This window comes from Vicugna pacos, chromosome 23, assembly GCF_048564905.1.
Source record: "Vicugna pacos chromosome 23, VicPac4, whole genome shotgun sequence".
Taxonomy (NCBI): domain Eukaryota; kingdom Metazoa; phylum Chordata; class Mammalia; order Artiodactyla; family Camelidae; genus Vicugna; species Vicugna pacos.
This window is the reverse complement of record NC_133009.1, coordinates 18277641-18295140: the sequence shown is the minus strand read 5'-3', so window position 1 is coordinate 18295140 and position 17500 is coordinate 18277641. Positions and strand designations below refer to the sequence as shown.

The 17500-nt window shown below is 37.6% G+C and overlaps 1 protein-coding gene across 18 annotated transcripts in view; it reads right to left on the bottom strand.

Annotated features, from left to right (window-relative positions):
- Nucleotides 1-17500, bottom strand: part of SDCCAG8 (SHH signaling and ciliogenesis regulator SDCCAG8) — a 184761-nt gene that overhangs the window by 90453 nt on the left and 76808 nt on the right. For 15 of the 18 annotated variants that reach the window (XR_012063534.1, XR_012063535.1, XR_012063533.1 and 12 more), the window contains exon 13: nucleotides 14328-14470. Coding sequence is in view for 13 of the 18 variants with exons in the window: in XM_072948581.1 (XP_072804682.1) it covers nucleotides 14328-14470 (143 nt within the window). In the remaining 5 variants the exon portion in view is untranslated. Of the gene's footprint in view, nucleotides 1-596; nucleotides 667-4757; nucleotides 5115-14327; nucleotides 14471-17500 lie in introns of those variants that run through there. The other 3 variants (XM_072948582.1, XM_072948583.1, XM_072948584.1) reach the window with 2 other exon arrangements.

The following is a 17500-nucleotide window of genomic DNA, read 5'->3' as shown; positions in this document are numbered from 1 at the left end:
TCTAGTCTAAAATTTTCTAAATCCTTTTTGGAAAAAATAAAAATTAAACCTTTTTTCATTGACATAAAATTAAAAGTAGGTTTTTTTAGTAGAAGTTTAAAAAACATGTAATTTAAAAACTGACTCCTATAGGTCTTGACTGAGTAAATATTTATAATTTATTAAAAAAAGACTTAATCAGAGCAACTTTTCAGATGTGCTTTAAGAAAATTATTGTGACACTAAATATAGAAGTAAAAACAAAAACAAAAACTTAAAATCCAAGTGCAGAGACATTCTTTTTTAGTTCTAATTTCAAATTTTATTACTAATCTCCAAAATACTCTATATCTTATAAATCACTCTTATGTAATATAATTTATATATAAAATGTATATAATTTATTGAATGTAATTTAATAGATGGATTTTGAACACAAAATATGAATTCTAAGAGGTGCTTTCTCTTTCATCTTCCTAAAACATAATTTCTAAATAACTTCTTTTTATGTGGAGAAAATTGCAAAAATAACATCTAATTTACCCAGCAAGTTTGTTACCACTGTTCGGGTATTTTTTTCCCTTTCGTGTAATCTGTGCTGGATGGTAGTTTGTTACCTGGATCCCTGTTTCTGAAAAGGATGGAAAGAATACTGGTAATTTGATCACTTCTATGGTCTGATTTGCTCTATAAAAAAAAAACAGAAGTATTAGCAAAACGCTAGTTTAATAGAGGCTGCTTAAATTACCGGGAAGGAACTTTTCATTCTTAGCAAACTGCGTTTGGAAGATACACTAGCAGGCTTGCTTTGGAAGTTTTGTATAATAAGAACATACACAAATAAAAACCACTCAGTTTAACATCACTTATAATCACACGCAGATGCATGAATGTGCATACACACAGACATACTTTTTCCTAACAGAAATAGGAAAGAAAAACAACAGGGAAATTATACTCGGATTACTTTTACAATGTACTAATTTAAGGAATTCAGAGAATACTGTTAATATTAATTTGCCCAGTGTGTAATATGCTTATTTTATCTTTTAAATAGAAAAAAACTAGGGAAAAGTTTTAGATAGTTTGATACCAACACCTGACCCACAGATTTCACAGAAAAAAGAAAGAGGCCTCGAAGCAGTGTTTCCAGTTGCACCAGAGAACAGGGAAGCCGTCTCTGAGGGCTCGGTCGGGCTGAAGACCAGAAGCGGATGGCGTTCACGTTCCTTAACGTCAGTTTTCCTAAAACAGCTTGTGGACGGAGGATGGAAGGTAAAATACTTGAACGCCTTAATAAAGAGTTGACCTTAATTTATCTACATTCTGAATGAGACTCAGTTCTGCTTTTCTAAGAATTGCAAATGATGAAAATACTGTGATTTTTCTTTAGCTTAGTGATTTTTCTGCCTCTATCTGCATGAAGTCTTTTAACAACAGAGGATTTCATCCTTCCACCCCCTTCCTCAGTTACCTTAAGGCAAGACCTTCTTTCAGATGTGGAAATTTCTGCAGGACTGCAGGACAAAGAACTGAGACATTTTCATTGAGTTGATCAAGGGGGAAAAACGGATTTGCGAGATTCAGGGAAGAGTAAGAAGAGACTAAGTGACAACTTTAAATCTGCCACAATCATTTACTAATGTGCTGCGATATCAAATAAGTCTAATTTTTTGACAGCACCAAATTAGATTTATTGCAGAAACTGCTGCATAAATAGCATATGGCTATGTTATACCACCTATTTCAAATCCTGGTAATGTTTCCCCCTCCCCCTTCAAAATGAATAAATTGAGCCAAGCTACAAACCTTCTGTGAAAAAAGAAATACCCCAGTTCAAAAACAGATGTAAGCGATCTGGATTTCTTTGTTAAAGTCATAGTTTTAGCCCGAATGTCCTGACTCTATATTTAAAAAACCATGACTCCTTAATAAGTTATTAAATTTACCAGGTCAGTTTTCTCTTTCATTTCTTTCAGAATGACTTAATTTGATTTCTGTTTTAAGGTTTTAGACTCTGAATTATGCTTACATTTTGATGTTCAAGCCACAGTTACATGGGGAAAAAAAGAAGGGCAAGCAGCTCTGAATCAAATATGACTTAAATCAGGTTTAGGAGAAATTATTAAGCACAAATGCATGTATCGTACGGTTGTTTTTGGTTTTCATTTGTGAAAGACACATGTGGTAGAAATCGTATCAGAAAGTCTTCTCTAGTTTTAACTAGAGCCTTGATACTGCAAACTCTCTCATGCATAAAATATATAAAGTGATCATTCCATGTGCCACACTGTACACATTAGGACGGCAGAACCACACAGACAGCAAAAATCCAAGTTCTGCGGAAACTGGGATGGAAAACTCACACAATTCCGAGATGGACAATTGTTCCTTTTGCCGTCTCTGCCCTGATACCACCCCACCCCCAACTGTGATAACAATTCAACTCAATTTTTCTTTTTGAACAAAAGTTTCAGTTCTTCCGCAGACGGGAAAGACATTGCAAGGTCTTATCTCAGACCAATGGGCACACCACTGCAAACATCGTGGCACTCAGCTTCCCCGCAGACTCCCTCTCTGTGGTCAGTCTTCCCAGCTGCCCTATCCGTTACTGTCTGATTAGTTCTGCAAGGAGCCCCTCCCCGGCCAGCTTTCGGTGCCATCTGTTCCACGCAAGATGGCTGCTGCCCAGCAACCTAACACTGCCCTCCTACCTGGCACCCGGCTACCATCCTTACCCCAAAGTGCTAACACAGGTTCTCACTGCTGGCAGAGTCAGGATTTCATTACTACTACTTTGACAAGTGCAGGGTTGTTTGTAATTTCTCTTTTATCCTGATTTTGATTGTACAACCACCTCCCACTGATTCAGTTTGCTTCAGTTTTGTTGCTCACAGATTTTACTCTCCACATTAATCTCCCTCTGGCATGTTACTGCATCTGTTCCCTTTTTTATTATTAATTTTCGAATTCCCACCATTTTTGACAAAAAGGAGGTAATCTACACTCTGTTTCTGCCCATTTCATTTTCTTTAATTTGGAAGATAAGTATGAAAGCATGCCAAAGAAGTTAATTCTCCGTTAACAGTTTATTTTCTGGCATCCCTAAGCCTTTGTATACGAAAAACAGATAGGAATAAATGTTGACTGAATCACCACAACATAGTCGCTACCATTCCTGAATTTAATGAAAAGCAAACATATGAAACAGCATCTAAAAAGTTTATTAGTTAACATGAGTTGTCGCATGCTGTCATTCTTTCTTCCACTTTTAACAGATAATTCTTTGTGCAAATGAGTCTGAGTGCAGGATCTGAGTTTGGGTTCATCTATAGTTCCGACATGGGCTCTATTTTCACTGTAGATGAACTTTATTGTTCCTTAATATAATTATCATCTTTTCTCAACCCAAACATTGATGATTAATTCAATAGTGAATGATTCTGAATAAGCGCCTTGTTTCAGAAATAGGCTAAGAACAGAGAACCGCCATCAGTGCAACAAAGCAGAGCTTAAAGAGCCCCCAGGTTGAGAGCTGCTTCCACTGGATCTTGTTTAACAAACATTTAATATCAGGAATGGCAAGATGGTTTTTCCTCTGAAGACAAAGAGAGCTATTTAAGATTCGAGGAAATAGGAAGTCTTATATTTAACAACCTGCTCTCTTCATGCTTCTAATTTGTCAAGCCCACTATGTTGCCAAAAGGACTTGGGTAATTTGATCAGACCTCAGTTGCCCTAATGTTTTCCAGATTGAGCAATGCATTGTGACTGATTATTAATTTATTTTACATGAATTCATATTAATAGCACCAGAGTCCCTGTATAGATGAGCAACACCTCAGATTTACAAAAATTTGAATGAGTTCAAATGGTTTTCATACTCATATATATCCTCATAAAATCACAGTTACAATCTGTAGGAAAGAAAGCACAGAAGGAGAGCTTCTCCCAAGGTGACAGAAGGTAATCATAAACAGGACTATACCCAGCCAGAACCACACTTCAGATCTGCCTCTGGAAAACCAGAAAATCTCACACACTGCTAAAACCCACTTTCAAGGCCTGGTCTTGAACATCCCCTCCCTCGTGCATAGATCCCAATAGTGCTGTGTTACTTTATTTTATATACTTCTTTTGTGGGTACAGCTATGTTTATAATTACTCCCTCAACACAGGGTGGATTCTTGGGGTAACCCCCCGGTCAGCGACAGGCTTCTGGGAGGCAGACACACCTAACTGTCAGAGGGATAAGTCACATAGACACCAGGACTCTTCCTGCAGGAAACCCTCTGACACTCTCCCTGCGCCCCACCCTCCCCACCGCTTGGTCAGGCCAGGAGATGCTCGCCAGCACCTGCAGGGGACCTGTGCTTGTGGGGCAAGGCCACACAGAGCCAAGGTGGAGCAGTCTTTGCTCAGCTGGACATTGGCTTTACTGGCTGCTTCCAAACATCTTCTGACCCATTTGGTGTCCCCTCCCAATTCCTGAGTTCAGGGAACGGTCTTCTCTCCTCAGCCCATCTAACAGAGTAGAAGCTCAATAAAAGTTTGTTTACTAGAATTGGGGCCTGGATCCCCACGAGACATGGCCCAAGATGGGCACCGAGGAGACTGTCTTCTACATGCCTCTTCCTTAAAGTGAGCTTTGATTCCAGGATTTATCAACCAATGACTCTACCTGTGGGTATGAAGGAAACATTAAATAACAAGCAAGTAGTGCCTAATAATTGGCCTAACCAACACATCCAATTCAGAAGAAAAGAAACATCATTAAGTTGATTTTTTTAAATACTTCTTTTATCTTAAGTTAATAGTGGAAAGCAGAGCTTTCTTGTAGAAAATACTCAGACTCAGAGCTACTGGGATAACAATTCTGCTCTTGCTTTTTTCCTCCTTCTATTTTCATTGAACTTGATGTTCATTGTTGTTGAGTCAGGCAAGTGGTGTGGGCAATACTTTCTCGGTTTCCTCTGGGCTTCTTCAGAAAATGAGCTGGCAGCCGCCACCGCCATGCTCCCGGCTGTGGGCCTGTGTGTCAGGGAGAGGAGTGCATCCCCAGCGTGGATTTTCATTGCACACACATTCGGGCTTCACAGACTGAGAGGAGCGAGCCAGGCAATGTTAAGCAGAACCTGCAGAGACACATTCTCTGGCAGCCTCTGCCTCTAACCTCTCCCACCCCGGGGCCACACCGAGACCAGGGTTCTTAGCCCGTCAGACAGGTGGAGCAGAGTGGGCTCAGGCAATGTGGCGTCCACCAGAGCAAAATGAAATGCCTTTCCTTCCTGGCTCTCTGACAGCCTGTTCTCTCTGATACTGAGTGGGGGAAGGAAAAGAGGACGCAATTTAAAACAGTACCAAGGCCGTCTATTTCAAGACTTGAAGATGTTGGTTGCACATATATCCATTTAAAATTATTTTTGACACATTTTCTGCTTAATTTATTCAGGAAAGGAGTACAAGAAAAAAAAATGAGCTTAACTTTTAAATGGAAACTTTAGGCTAAAAATTCTTCAATAATTTGGGGGATAAAAAGATTCAGTTCACTATGGAATAGCAAGAATACATGTCAATGTTACACCATCCCCTTCAAAGGAAAAGATATTGAAAGCTTGGTCTTTTGACCTAAGCTGGTTGTCACCTGGAGGAGTACAGTTCCTTCTGAATTTTCACTGACAACAGAGAGGAGAGACGCGTGTATCCAGCACTTACAAAGATCCTGCCCAACAGCCTGCTGTCAAACTTGGTGCTGGCGACACAGAGAGGCCTGCTTCCTGGCTCGTGAACTGAGAATTTACAATCCAAAAAGTATTTCTATTAGCTCTGAAATATGTTTTTCTGCTTATTTGTGAAAATGAGTTCCAGAGCACAGGCCCTGGAGTTTGATGGACCCAGTTCAAACCCTGCCTCGTCTAGTCTCCCCTCCCTCCTCCTCGCTGTGCACCTGCAGGCTTCACCTTTCTAAGACTCAGCTTCCTTGGGCTATATGTTTTGACTGAGAAAGCAGGGTATCTCAAACTTTCTGTATAAAATATCTTTTTTAAAAAACAATTTATAATCTTTTTCAAAATGTTAGCTTTGTAAAATGGAAAAAAATAATTACAAGAAAAATTAAAAAATTTTAAAGATATTTTTTAAAAAAGCCACTGATCGTGTAACTGGATACTGTGGCAATTTATAATTGATATCAAAGTTTCCAAACACTCTCAATCTTTGTACTTACCTTGCTGCGGACTAGGAATGTACAGCCCATGGGGGACCACACTCATCACAGCACTGCTGCAGGAAAGCAGGCACAGTGCTTGGCACGTGCTAGACACTCAGCTGTGCTACCTTTACCGGTCTCACTATATTCTGAGAGTTCCCTAAATAAAACAACAATGCAACCCTCTGGAGAACTGACCTCCTCAGACTTACGCTGACAACAGAGAATATCACTGTCAAATCACCATGAACAGAGGATGTTCCCTTCTTTCTCTTCTTTCCACTTCAAACCTTTCCTTAGTCAAAGGAAATCTCAAGGACTGTTAAAAAGACAATAGAGGCAACAGAGGGGACATCTGCTGTTTTATTTACCCAGGGTCCCTGACGCCCTTCCCCTAGTAAGAACACCTCCCCTTGTGTTCCCTTAGTGTAACTCTCCTCTCTTACTTTTTGGGGTTCTGCCAGGCTGCCAGCCACAGCACCCAAAAGAGGGTGTGTGTGCATGTGACTCAGTTTTGGAATTTGAACTGACGGCTCTGAATGGAAGTGGAGGAGCTAGGAAGTCACATTCTTACAGTTTGAAATCAAGGGTATCTCATTCATCTTTAGTTCAGACTGAAGAGTGTGGCTCCATGGTGTGGAAGAACCTGAAAGAATGAGCCAACATTCAGACAGAAGTCCAGCCCTGCGATTAATAGAAAATGATAGCACACTGGTGCTGCCCTGAGTCCGTGGCCCAAGAAACTCCCAGGCCCAGCCGCACCTGGGTTTGACATGGTCTGGGTATCAAACTAATCAACCCCCCCTTTTGGGGTTTCTATTACCTCAACCAAAGACTCCTGACTCATGCTGATAACCTGAGAGGTCAAAGGTCACACCACTCATTCAAGAATGCACTTAACAATAATTATTATATGGAAGCTAAATGCTCTGGAATGGAAGCCCTAATCACCCTTCCCCAAGCAAAGCACCCGTCACAATGCGATAACCTGATGACTCCTTTCTTATCCTCTTTTTCACTTGCAAAAAAAACAAAACACTATAGTTCAAGTTACTATCTCTCTAGGTCATAAGGTCAAATCTTTCCATCTGGATCACAAAGTAGGTCAACGCGTAATACCCATTTCATGGACTTCCCTGAGATCCCTGCTCCGAGAAGTTCCTTGAAGTACATAGCATTAAAAACATTATTTACGTAAAAGGGGAAATACAAATTTTAAAGGTAGCCCTGCTTATAAGCTGGAGCCTGCAGGTTCAATAGCACGTTGGCCTCTCCTTTGCACTTCATGCAGTTCAATTTCTAAATTTTCTGGAAAATAAATTCAAGACTTCCTGTAGTAATTCCCCTCCAGATCAGATCTGAGAAAAAGACACAGGATTCAAAAGAATGTGCTTCAATACATGTACAATAGGCATGGAGAAAAGTGTTTGCTCAGTAAGTGATCAATACCAGTCACAGAAACATTCAGAAGTGTTTGTTCTAATACACAATATCATAAGGTAACCTGCCCACATGTATGGAAATGGAAATGGTAGTCTTGTGAGTGAGATTTAAATCCAACAGCTTTTTAAAGATGTTTGGACATGTTAAAAACAAATATGTGAAGGATGTTCCACTCTTTTATAAAAGGCTCTCTTTCCTCTTGGGTAAAAAAGAAGTAAAGGAGAATGATGGTTAAATTATGATACATTAAATGACTAAGGCCACAGATGAGCCAAAGGACACTGTTTCTCAGGAAAAGCGCAAGCCAAGACTACAAGTCACTGATAGGTATCAGTGTATAAGGGAGCAGCTAACACATTTCTACTATAAATTTAAGTTACTAGTTTTCTTGGTTGTCTTCTGGGAACAATTGCATTAATCCATTTCCCTACTGATTCACACAGAATCACAGACTGATGGATAACAGTACAGGCTTTGCAGGAAAACTGGTGGGTTGCAAATACATATCAGCTATGTAGCCTTAGATGAATCATTTTATTTCTTTGTGCCTTAATTGCATCAGCTGTGAAACAGGGAAATAATAGTGTGCACCTCATAGAGCTATCGGGAGGGCTAAATGCAAAGCACTCAGCTCAGTTCCCAGAACACAGTAGAAGTTCAGTAAATGATGGCCACTTGCCTTTAGCTACTATCGCTATTATTTTTTTTTAAAAAGCTACTACACGTAGTGTGGTACCAGGCAGATCCTGAGATGAATATATTCTTAACCTCAGAGACTGATACTTACATGTGTATAACTTATACTCTTGTATACATGCATACTTCCCAAAGACCATTTTTCCCCTGAAATTCCCCACAACATTTCCTTCATCTTCATTTTCCTATATCCAAATGCTACCAAGGATCAGGAAGAAATTATCCGTCCCTCTATCCCTGTAATACTTTACCTGTCATCTCCTTTCTGGATCTTACCATTTACATTACCAACTCTTTATTTTCTCCTCTTCCCCACTAGCCTATAAGCTGCTAAAAGGCAGCATCTGAAGCTATTTTACATTTATATTTCCCATCATCCCCAGCACAGTGTCTTACAGCAGGAAATGCTCCATGAGCATTTACATGAACAAATACACAAACAGATATTTTAAAATGTACTTGAAAGTTTGCTATGGAAAAGAAAGAAGTTGTTTTGAATACTGCTACCAGCAAAGATATAACCAGGAAGGGAGTAGCCTTGCTTTTGTTTTTATGAATGCTAAGCTGTGTCTGCTTAATGGTCATGTTTATTAGGCACTAGTTTCAAGCACTGTCAGAGGAGCCATCTTTTAATTATAGAGAACTCTAGTTTAAAATTCTGTGTGTGTGTGTGTGTGTGTGTGCGTGTCTGAGATTTTCAACTGAGTATCTTTAAGTGAGAGGCATTGTACACTTTACCAGTCCTACCTGAATTGTTAGAATGGTTATCATTTGATTCTGCTATACTTAAACATATATGTGCATACAAAGTTAATAATAAAAAAAAATTACAAAATCATAACGTAATACAACATGGACACAGAAAATTCTTAATTCTCAAAAATTTCAGTCTTACCTCCATCTCATATTTTTAACCCTGATACACCCGAGAATATATATATCTATATATAGATATAAATACTGGGCTTTGAATAAATAGTCATATACTTGTAATATATTAACCAATATATTATTGAGCTCTAATTCTTTGTAAAGGGCTGAGCTAGATGCTCTGAGATATATATTAATAAGACCCCTCCTCTCACTTGAAGAATAATACATTCCAGAAAAGAAGATAAGCAGGTACATAATTTTTTTTCAGCTTTCATTTTTCCTGTTTTGAGGAATTCATTCAGCAGTAGTAAGCGCCTTCGGCTCTAAGTGGGAAGGAAGATTCAGAGGGACACATGCTCCCTTCTGGCAAGGGTTATTAGGGAGGGCTACAGCAGAAAAATTAGGATTTCAGGGAGATCTGGAAAAGGAGATAAGACTACAACAGGGCTAGAGAAGCTCAAAGAAAGGGGTATTCTAAATGTAGAGAACAGCAAAGGGGGAGAAAGGTCCAAAAGCTGAAGGAGGGCTGCATCTGCTTAAATCACATGCTGGAAATCAGCACATGAGAAGATGAAGTTGGTAGCAATGAAATAAAACCAGAGGGTTGGGAGCCTGTCAGGAAACCTTAAAGGTTGGTGGTCTGGACTGTCTATAATACACACCAAGGAAGGTTTGGAGCGCACAGAGTCAAGGCAGTGCTTCTGAGTACCCACTTGGCAGCAGCTGGCAAAGGAGATTGGAAGGACTTGAACAGAGTATTTTCATAATCCTTATGAGATGTCAGCAGAGCCTAAGCGTAAACGGCAGGTATGAAGGACATTTCTATTAAATCTCTCTGAACTTCAAACTAAGGAAACACCTTAAACAAAGGATACTGCAAGCAATCTAAATGCCTAATGTCCAGAAATAGAAACTTACTGACGCATTGTCTTAAATCATTGTTAGAATCATTATCAGAGCCAGAAGGAAAACTAGAAATCATCATGTCTAACCTCATTTCACAGGTAAGTATGCAGGTGCAAAGAATCAAGTAATTTGCCAACAGTTGCAAACACAGTGAACGCCTGGGAAAAGATACCAAAACTCAAGTTTCTTCAATCCTAGGATAATGGCTCCCACCCCCTCTCCCAAGTACAGTGCATCATTATAACTGGTACTTCACCAAAAGCAAACTTTGAGCCATTCTTTATTCTCCTCCTCGGCACTGACGGCCCCATTTCCGTCTCCTTGGCGCTTCTTCCACAGTACTTTCAACTGTGCTCTCACCCACTCCTTTGGCTACAGTATCTTTACGTCTAAGCATCCATATCTAAGCTGCTAGTCATGACCTTTATCCTCACATTAGACCTACAATGGACATCTCCACTGGAGGTCCAAAGTAAAACACGTTTTTCTCTGCTACACCTTTTTATGTTCCCTAGTTGAATTAGTGGATCACCCAGTTAACACAAGCTGGAAAATTTCGAGTCACCTTTCACTCTGGCCTCTCTCATCACTTCCCTAAATGCCTCTTGGACATGCCATTTCCTCTCCACTTCACTGGCACAGTCACGGCCAAGGACTACTGTGCTTATATTCTAACTGGAGTCCCTGCCAATCATCTCTTCCTCAACCAATCTGTTTTCACAGTGCCTTTCAATTACTTTCTTTAAATAAACATTTGAACCTATCATAGTTCAAGCTCTCCTGACTTCTTGCTTGAGTGAAAGAGCCTTCTGACGGAGGGGTTGTAAACTTTTTATGTAAAGGACCAGATAGTAAATATTTTAGGCTTTGACGACCATGCTCAATTCTGCCATGGCAGTGCTATACATAATACATCAAGGAAAATCATGGCTGTGTCCAATAAAATTTTATTTATGGATGTAAAATTTTTATGTGTCATAAAATATTATTTTTCTTTTGTTTTTTCCCCAAACTATTTAAAAGTATAAACATGTTCTTAGCTCATGGGCCATCCAAAACAGGTGATGGGCCAGATTTGGCCTATGGGCTACATTTGCTGACTCTGTCCTAACCGGACTTATATTCTCCTACATCAACTCTCCAAGTTCACTCTCCACACTGCTCGCTGAGTCAGCATCCCAACACGAAAAGTTTATCATGTTGGCAGTCCTGATGAAAATACATCAAGAGTAACCCATTACTTTCAGAAGAGCCCAGACTCCAGAATATGGCCCACAAGGCCTTCCCTCTGGTCCGTCTCCTCGTTCTAGGCTTATCTCCTGCCAAACCCCTAACCTGATTGTCGAGTTTATGTTCTCTCCCATCTTTATGTCTTTGTGTATATTGTTCCCTCTACCTGGGGTACTCACCCTACCTTTCTCCACTGTGAGAACTCATATCCATGAGCTCATTAATCAAGACAGCTACCCAGCATCTCTTTCTCCAGAAAGTTTTCCTTATCACTTTCACCTATAATGCAGAACGAGCCAAATCCCCTTCCTATGTGTGCCTGTAGTAATCCTTATTTGTCATTACACGGTTACCACTCTATTATAACCATATAGATAGATCTAGCTCCGTAGTAGAATGTGAACAACTTAAGGGTAGGAACAGAGTTTTTCTTCCTGTCTGTCCAGGACCAAACAGTGTACTTAAAAGATAGGAGGGACTCAATGAACATCTGTTGAATAAGCAAACATTATATTTACCAACTGGGTCCTTCAAAAAATGATGAATTTCTATTTTCCAGTTTTAAGTCCAATTAGACAATAAAGGGAAATTCCAAAAAAGTGATAGGCTATTTTTCTTTCAGATTAACCTACAGATTTCTACTTCAGTTTTAAAATGCTCTTTGCCCTGAAAGATTTGAAATCCTTATTTTATCCTTACTTTATAACATCTTTTTCCTATTTAATTTTAAACTTTGTTTAGAATATGCCATTTGAAATGTTTAAATTAAGACTAAATGAAGCACTACCTGTGTGGGATTTATTTATTTCAGTTGGTCTACACTGAAATGAAAGACGTAAAGATTCTCAGCCACATTCTAGAGTATACGAATCAATAAAGAATGGTGAGGGAAAGCAAACTCTTTAAAAAAAAACCCCAAATGACATATCAGAAATATTTAGCCCAACAACCAAGTCATAATTTCAGTGCAAAAGAGAGATATACACAGTTCCTTGCATTCTTCATTGTCATCTTTATATTTATCAATGCAGATTTAATAAAACATGAGCATAGACTAAGTATAAAATGCTCACAACAGAGTACTGCGCTTAGAAAACAGGGAATTAAGTTTTATTTTTCTGTAAAGCTAGATTAAATTTTTGTAGACTTGTTGTAAATAAAGCTCAACAGAAAAGGCTTTCTGTGGAATCAAGCAAAGCCGTCTTTCTTAAGAACAAAGGAATTAGTTACCACTAGTCCATTTTCAGCAGTTGCTGCATCTTCATATGCTCTACTTTCAAGAAATTGATCTTGTCAGACAGTACAAATTGATACTGCACAGGAAAACCCTCCATGGACTCTGACTTCAGAAATTAACTCTCAGAATAAGACAGAACGGCAAAGGGGACAAACCAGCATTAATATTTATTTACTGAAGCTCAGCCACACTGAGACAGTAAAAGCTGTCCTATTTCTGTGGGTTAGTAAGTGCTCAGCACACAAATGATTGGTTCTCAGTAGAAGTCTGACAAGAGAAGAAAAACTACTAACTATCATGATGAAGCTAAATTCCGAAACTTCTAAGATTAAATAGTCACAGGAGTTAGGTTAACATTACATTCTCAGTGCTACAATACTTTAAATGGGCATTAAAAGCATGGTTATTATTCTGCAGTATCAAGCAATTTTTTTTCTCATAAAAGTGTTTATTCTATTGGGATTTTTCTAGGTATCACATGTATAAATGATTTATTTTCTTTCTTTGCTTTTTTCCTTTCTCTCTTTCTCCTTCTTTCTTCTCTTTTTCTTTCATTATTTAAAAGGGAAGTTGGCAAACCATTTGGAATATTATCATAACAAAATGTTTTTTTTAACAAAGTTTGATTGTAACAGAACTAGAGGCATCTTAACACTAACCCAAAACTTTGGGAGGTTCACCAACCTCTAGAATATTTTTTTCTCCAAATGCAGGCTGTTCAAGTGGTGCTTTTCTCCATCTGTTACCGTACCGTGCTCAGAATTACATTGTCATATTTAATGTAAAAGGGATCAGTCCCCTTTCATAGTTTAAATTCAACATATCACTATGAATAGAAGACCAGTGTTTTTCTAATTTATGAACTAAACCAAATATTATAAACTTACTTGTGTATTTAGACAAAGTTCTCTCTAAAATCTGAAAAACTCCAAGAATTAAACAAAGGCTTGATCCGAAAATTGAAAAATTGTACTAAACTCAAAGGGAGAAAAACCATTTATATGGTAACGTGAAATATCTACAAACTCAGTTTGCATTTTTCTCTGTGTCTGTGTGTTTATGTGTATGTGTGTGTGTTTTCAATATAGCAAATTACCCAATGCTTACTACCTAAAATATCTTTATTGTAATTTAGGGCTAAGCTGTATGTTTACTAAAGTTTTGTGACAATGATGATCACACCACAGTATCTCATGATGGAAACAAGGCAATTTGAAACCACGATGGTGTAAGCGTGGTTATGGTAATGGTTTAAACATGAACAGTGCCAATCAATTTCATCTCTAAATTTTACACCTTCTTAGGACTCAGGTTGCTTATTTTGTATCAGTTCCATCTCAATTTGCATCATAGAATGCTTTTTACTTTGTGTCTTTCACCACTGACAGTATCTGATTATTTTCCTAAATATATTCCTCAGATACTTTAGTTCAACATTTTTACTAGACATAGAATTAAAAGGAGAGGTAGTGGTGGTGGTAGAAGAAATATGTCATTTTGCTTATATTGATAGAGAAACTAAATATTTGAGCATTGTAGACGAAAGACTTTTTAATATATCAGTAATTCTCTGCCACACTTATCATTCACATGTCTGGCTGTTTTGCTTACCACATCTCCACTTTTCTTAATATGCCTAAAAGCTGTGTGTGAACTGAATGACTAAGACTTAGCTCTAACAACTGTTTGGAAGCCTGCGGCAAAAATCAGTGGAATGAAATTGGTACTATGGTGCATAATGGGATTAGGGAGTACCTGGTGAGGTGCAGTTGGTGTTCGGATTCGCCCAGCAGTGCTGTCAGTTGCAGGCACTCCTCTCTGGCCCGGGCTGCCTTCAGCTGCTCCTGTTCCCAGTGCTGCTTGCTTTCACTCAGTTCTAATCTCAATTTCTCTATTTCCTTAGGTAGGGAGAAGAGGGGAAAAGCATCCATATAAAATATATGTACTTGAATTCAAAATTATCTCATTTTTATTTTTGCCATGAATTTTAATGTGATGAAAAATTATTAGAAAATTTAGGCTAGCTTCCATTTTATGACAAAGGGAATTAGCACAGCCAAAAATGCACATTAGTGAGGTTTTTTTGGATCGTAAGATGCAGTCTAATTTAAAAAATGAAATGATTAGATGAGAGAAGTCAAAATGGATAATCTGCACTTTCATTCTAACGCTCAGTTCCTTTAGAAAATAATATTAATGTAAAAAGCCACTACTGTTAAAATATAACATTTCCATTTACAAGATTAGATAAGAACACATGCAGTGATTTACATCAAATATGGTATTCTTTATTCTAAAAGATATATGTACGGTTTCATTTTGATGTCTTGAAAACCAAATTAAAGGGTAAAATAATTTAAGGTATCTTTTAGAAAATTTGTGAGGTGTAAAAAAAGGCATCATTGATGCACAACATTATTTGGGAAAAAATAAAGCATGAGAACCTTCAAGCATTTTGTATATATGACATTTCTGAGCTAAAATATTACACTAAAGCTGCATTTTAAAAAGGCAACAAAAGCCCTCAAAGATTAATAAATATAAACATCCAAAATACATGAAATTTATGACAGTTTATTCTTTGGTCTCAGAATGAAATTATCCTTTTCTTACTGAAACTGAAATATTTCAATCCAAAATTACTTTATATATAGAACATAGTTTTAAACAATTTACATGTTAAAGTAGAAATAGTTATTTATTATAGAACATCTATAATTTTCTTAAGGAAGAAAACAGAAGAGACAAACATTCAGGCTACTAAGAAAAGAAAAACAAAAAAAGGGGAAAGTAAAGGGTAGAATTTTCAAATTCAGCAGGAAGCAAGAAGCAGTTTTAATACATAAAAATGTAATCCCCTTTTGGAAAACAAAATGAAGTCTAAATAGAGTTTTACACTTAGGATTTAAGCACATTTCAAATTTCCTCCTGTCATTACTGAATATTCTGAATAACTTCCAACTATATTTAACACATCAGGCAAGATAAACTAAATAATTTTTTTACATTTATTACACTATAAATATTCAGTTTATTCCCATCAAAATTGTACATTACTAACAATATTATAAGACAATTTATTTTAAGTTGTTCATTTAAAAAGACCTATGTAATAATGAGTATACAGCTTTCAGTTGGAGTAGATTTTCTATATCTTTCAGATTAGAATACTAAATGAAAATGGCTTGTTTAAAATATTTTAAACTGTTACAGTCATATCAATATATTTTTCATCTCATAATTAAATATAATTAAAGAGATGAAAAACATAATAGAAAAGTCTACTAAATTTTAGCAAACACTTATGAAATTAACAAAAAAGCAAAGAAGTATAGAATTGAAATTATATGTTAACTTTAAAACTTCAAAAATTCCCTCATTAATTTTTTTATGTAGTGCTATATGTAAGAAACATTAAACATTATGGTGGACTCAGAGTTTCTATCTCTTCATTCAGGAGTTAACAATTCAGTTGCGTCAGTGAGACATACATACACACAAAGACTATCAAAATATAAAGCATGTAGAAAACAACAAATGAGTCTTTGAGAAAATCTGTGCTTTACCAGGCCAGTTTAGGGATATCCTAGCATGAGCAAGAAAAGTGGGAAAGAAGGTAAGGGCAGACAAACTCACGGACTGACAGATTAGACCACTCATGAAAGGTCTTGAATTCTAGATTTATAAAGCTGTGTTTTTCTTACAGGTAATGAGGAAATATATAAAGTTCCAAATTGTCTTCAAAAGAAAATGTGCAACCATTTTTATAAGCACTCTCCAACAACAACAACACATTAGAATTAGGTTTTAAGTTTATAGTAGCTGCCTTCTTAATCTCACGTAATAAAAAGTCAGAGGCTACAATGAAAGCCAGTCAGAGATAAAGAACATCAGTCCAAGAGTCAGCACAAGTCAGGGTTTCAGACACAGCTCCGGCACTTTCCAGCTCTGTGATCTTGGACAAGTCGCTCAACTGTTACTCAGTTTCTTCAGTCTACAATGGGAGTGATAACTCTAGCAAGCTCCTAAAACTACTACGAAGATTAAATGAGATGATGAGTACTTAGCAGAGTGCCTAGTTGAATAAGACAGCTAGTATCACTGTTACTACTGATTTTTCTGTATCTTTCCAGAGCAACAAAGATACAAGGAGAGAAAAAAATGACCTGCCAAAGGATATATGGTATTCACTGAGGACTAAAGAATTCTTGATTTAATTCAATGCAATTCCCCCCTATAAAGCACTATTTTGGTGAAAACAGAATAAAACTTTATTTTAATTTCAAAAAGCAAAAAAGTACTTTTGTTAGAAATACGGAAAGTTACTGCCTGCTCCTGATTATCTGTGCCAGAGAAAGAGCTTATTGGTGCAGATAATCAAAATCAACAAATAATCTAACCAGCTGGACCAGGGCTCAACACTTACTCTGAGTCAGGAAAATCTGCCATGGCACCAACTCCAACAGTTAGAAGAGGAATCTCTTGCCAGAAATGCCATGGTCCCACTGGCAGGATAACCCTTTGCCTCACCCAACTAGGTCAGGGCTGCTTCCTTGGCTGTATGTAGTGCCTCACGGATCAAAGACCAACAACAGTCAGAGGCCAATTGTACATTACTCTCAAAGTACACTATTCACCTGCCATGTACAGTGCAGTCTCATATGGCCATCTTTTGGCTAGCTGGGCAAAAGACAAGTCAAGATAGCTTTACATTTTACCAAAAGACACACTTCAAAGTGTCTTTTGAATGTCACCACCAGAACAACTGAAATAGAAACTGTTAAAAGGGGCCCCTGAGGAGAACAGTACCAGGGACGGGACATGGAGGATGGGAGACTCATTACTGTTCATTTATAATTCACACTGTAGGAAGTTTTCTTCTTAATCATGGACTTATGTAAACTTTATCTTGATCACTTATTAGATTT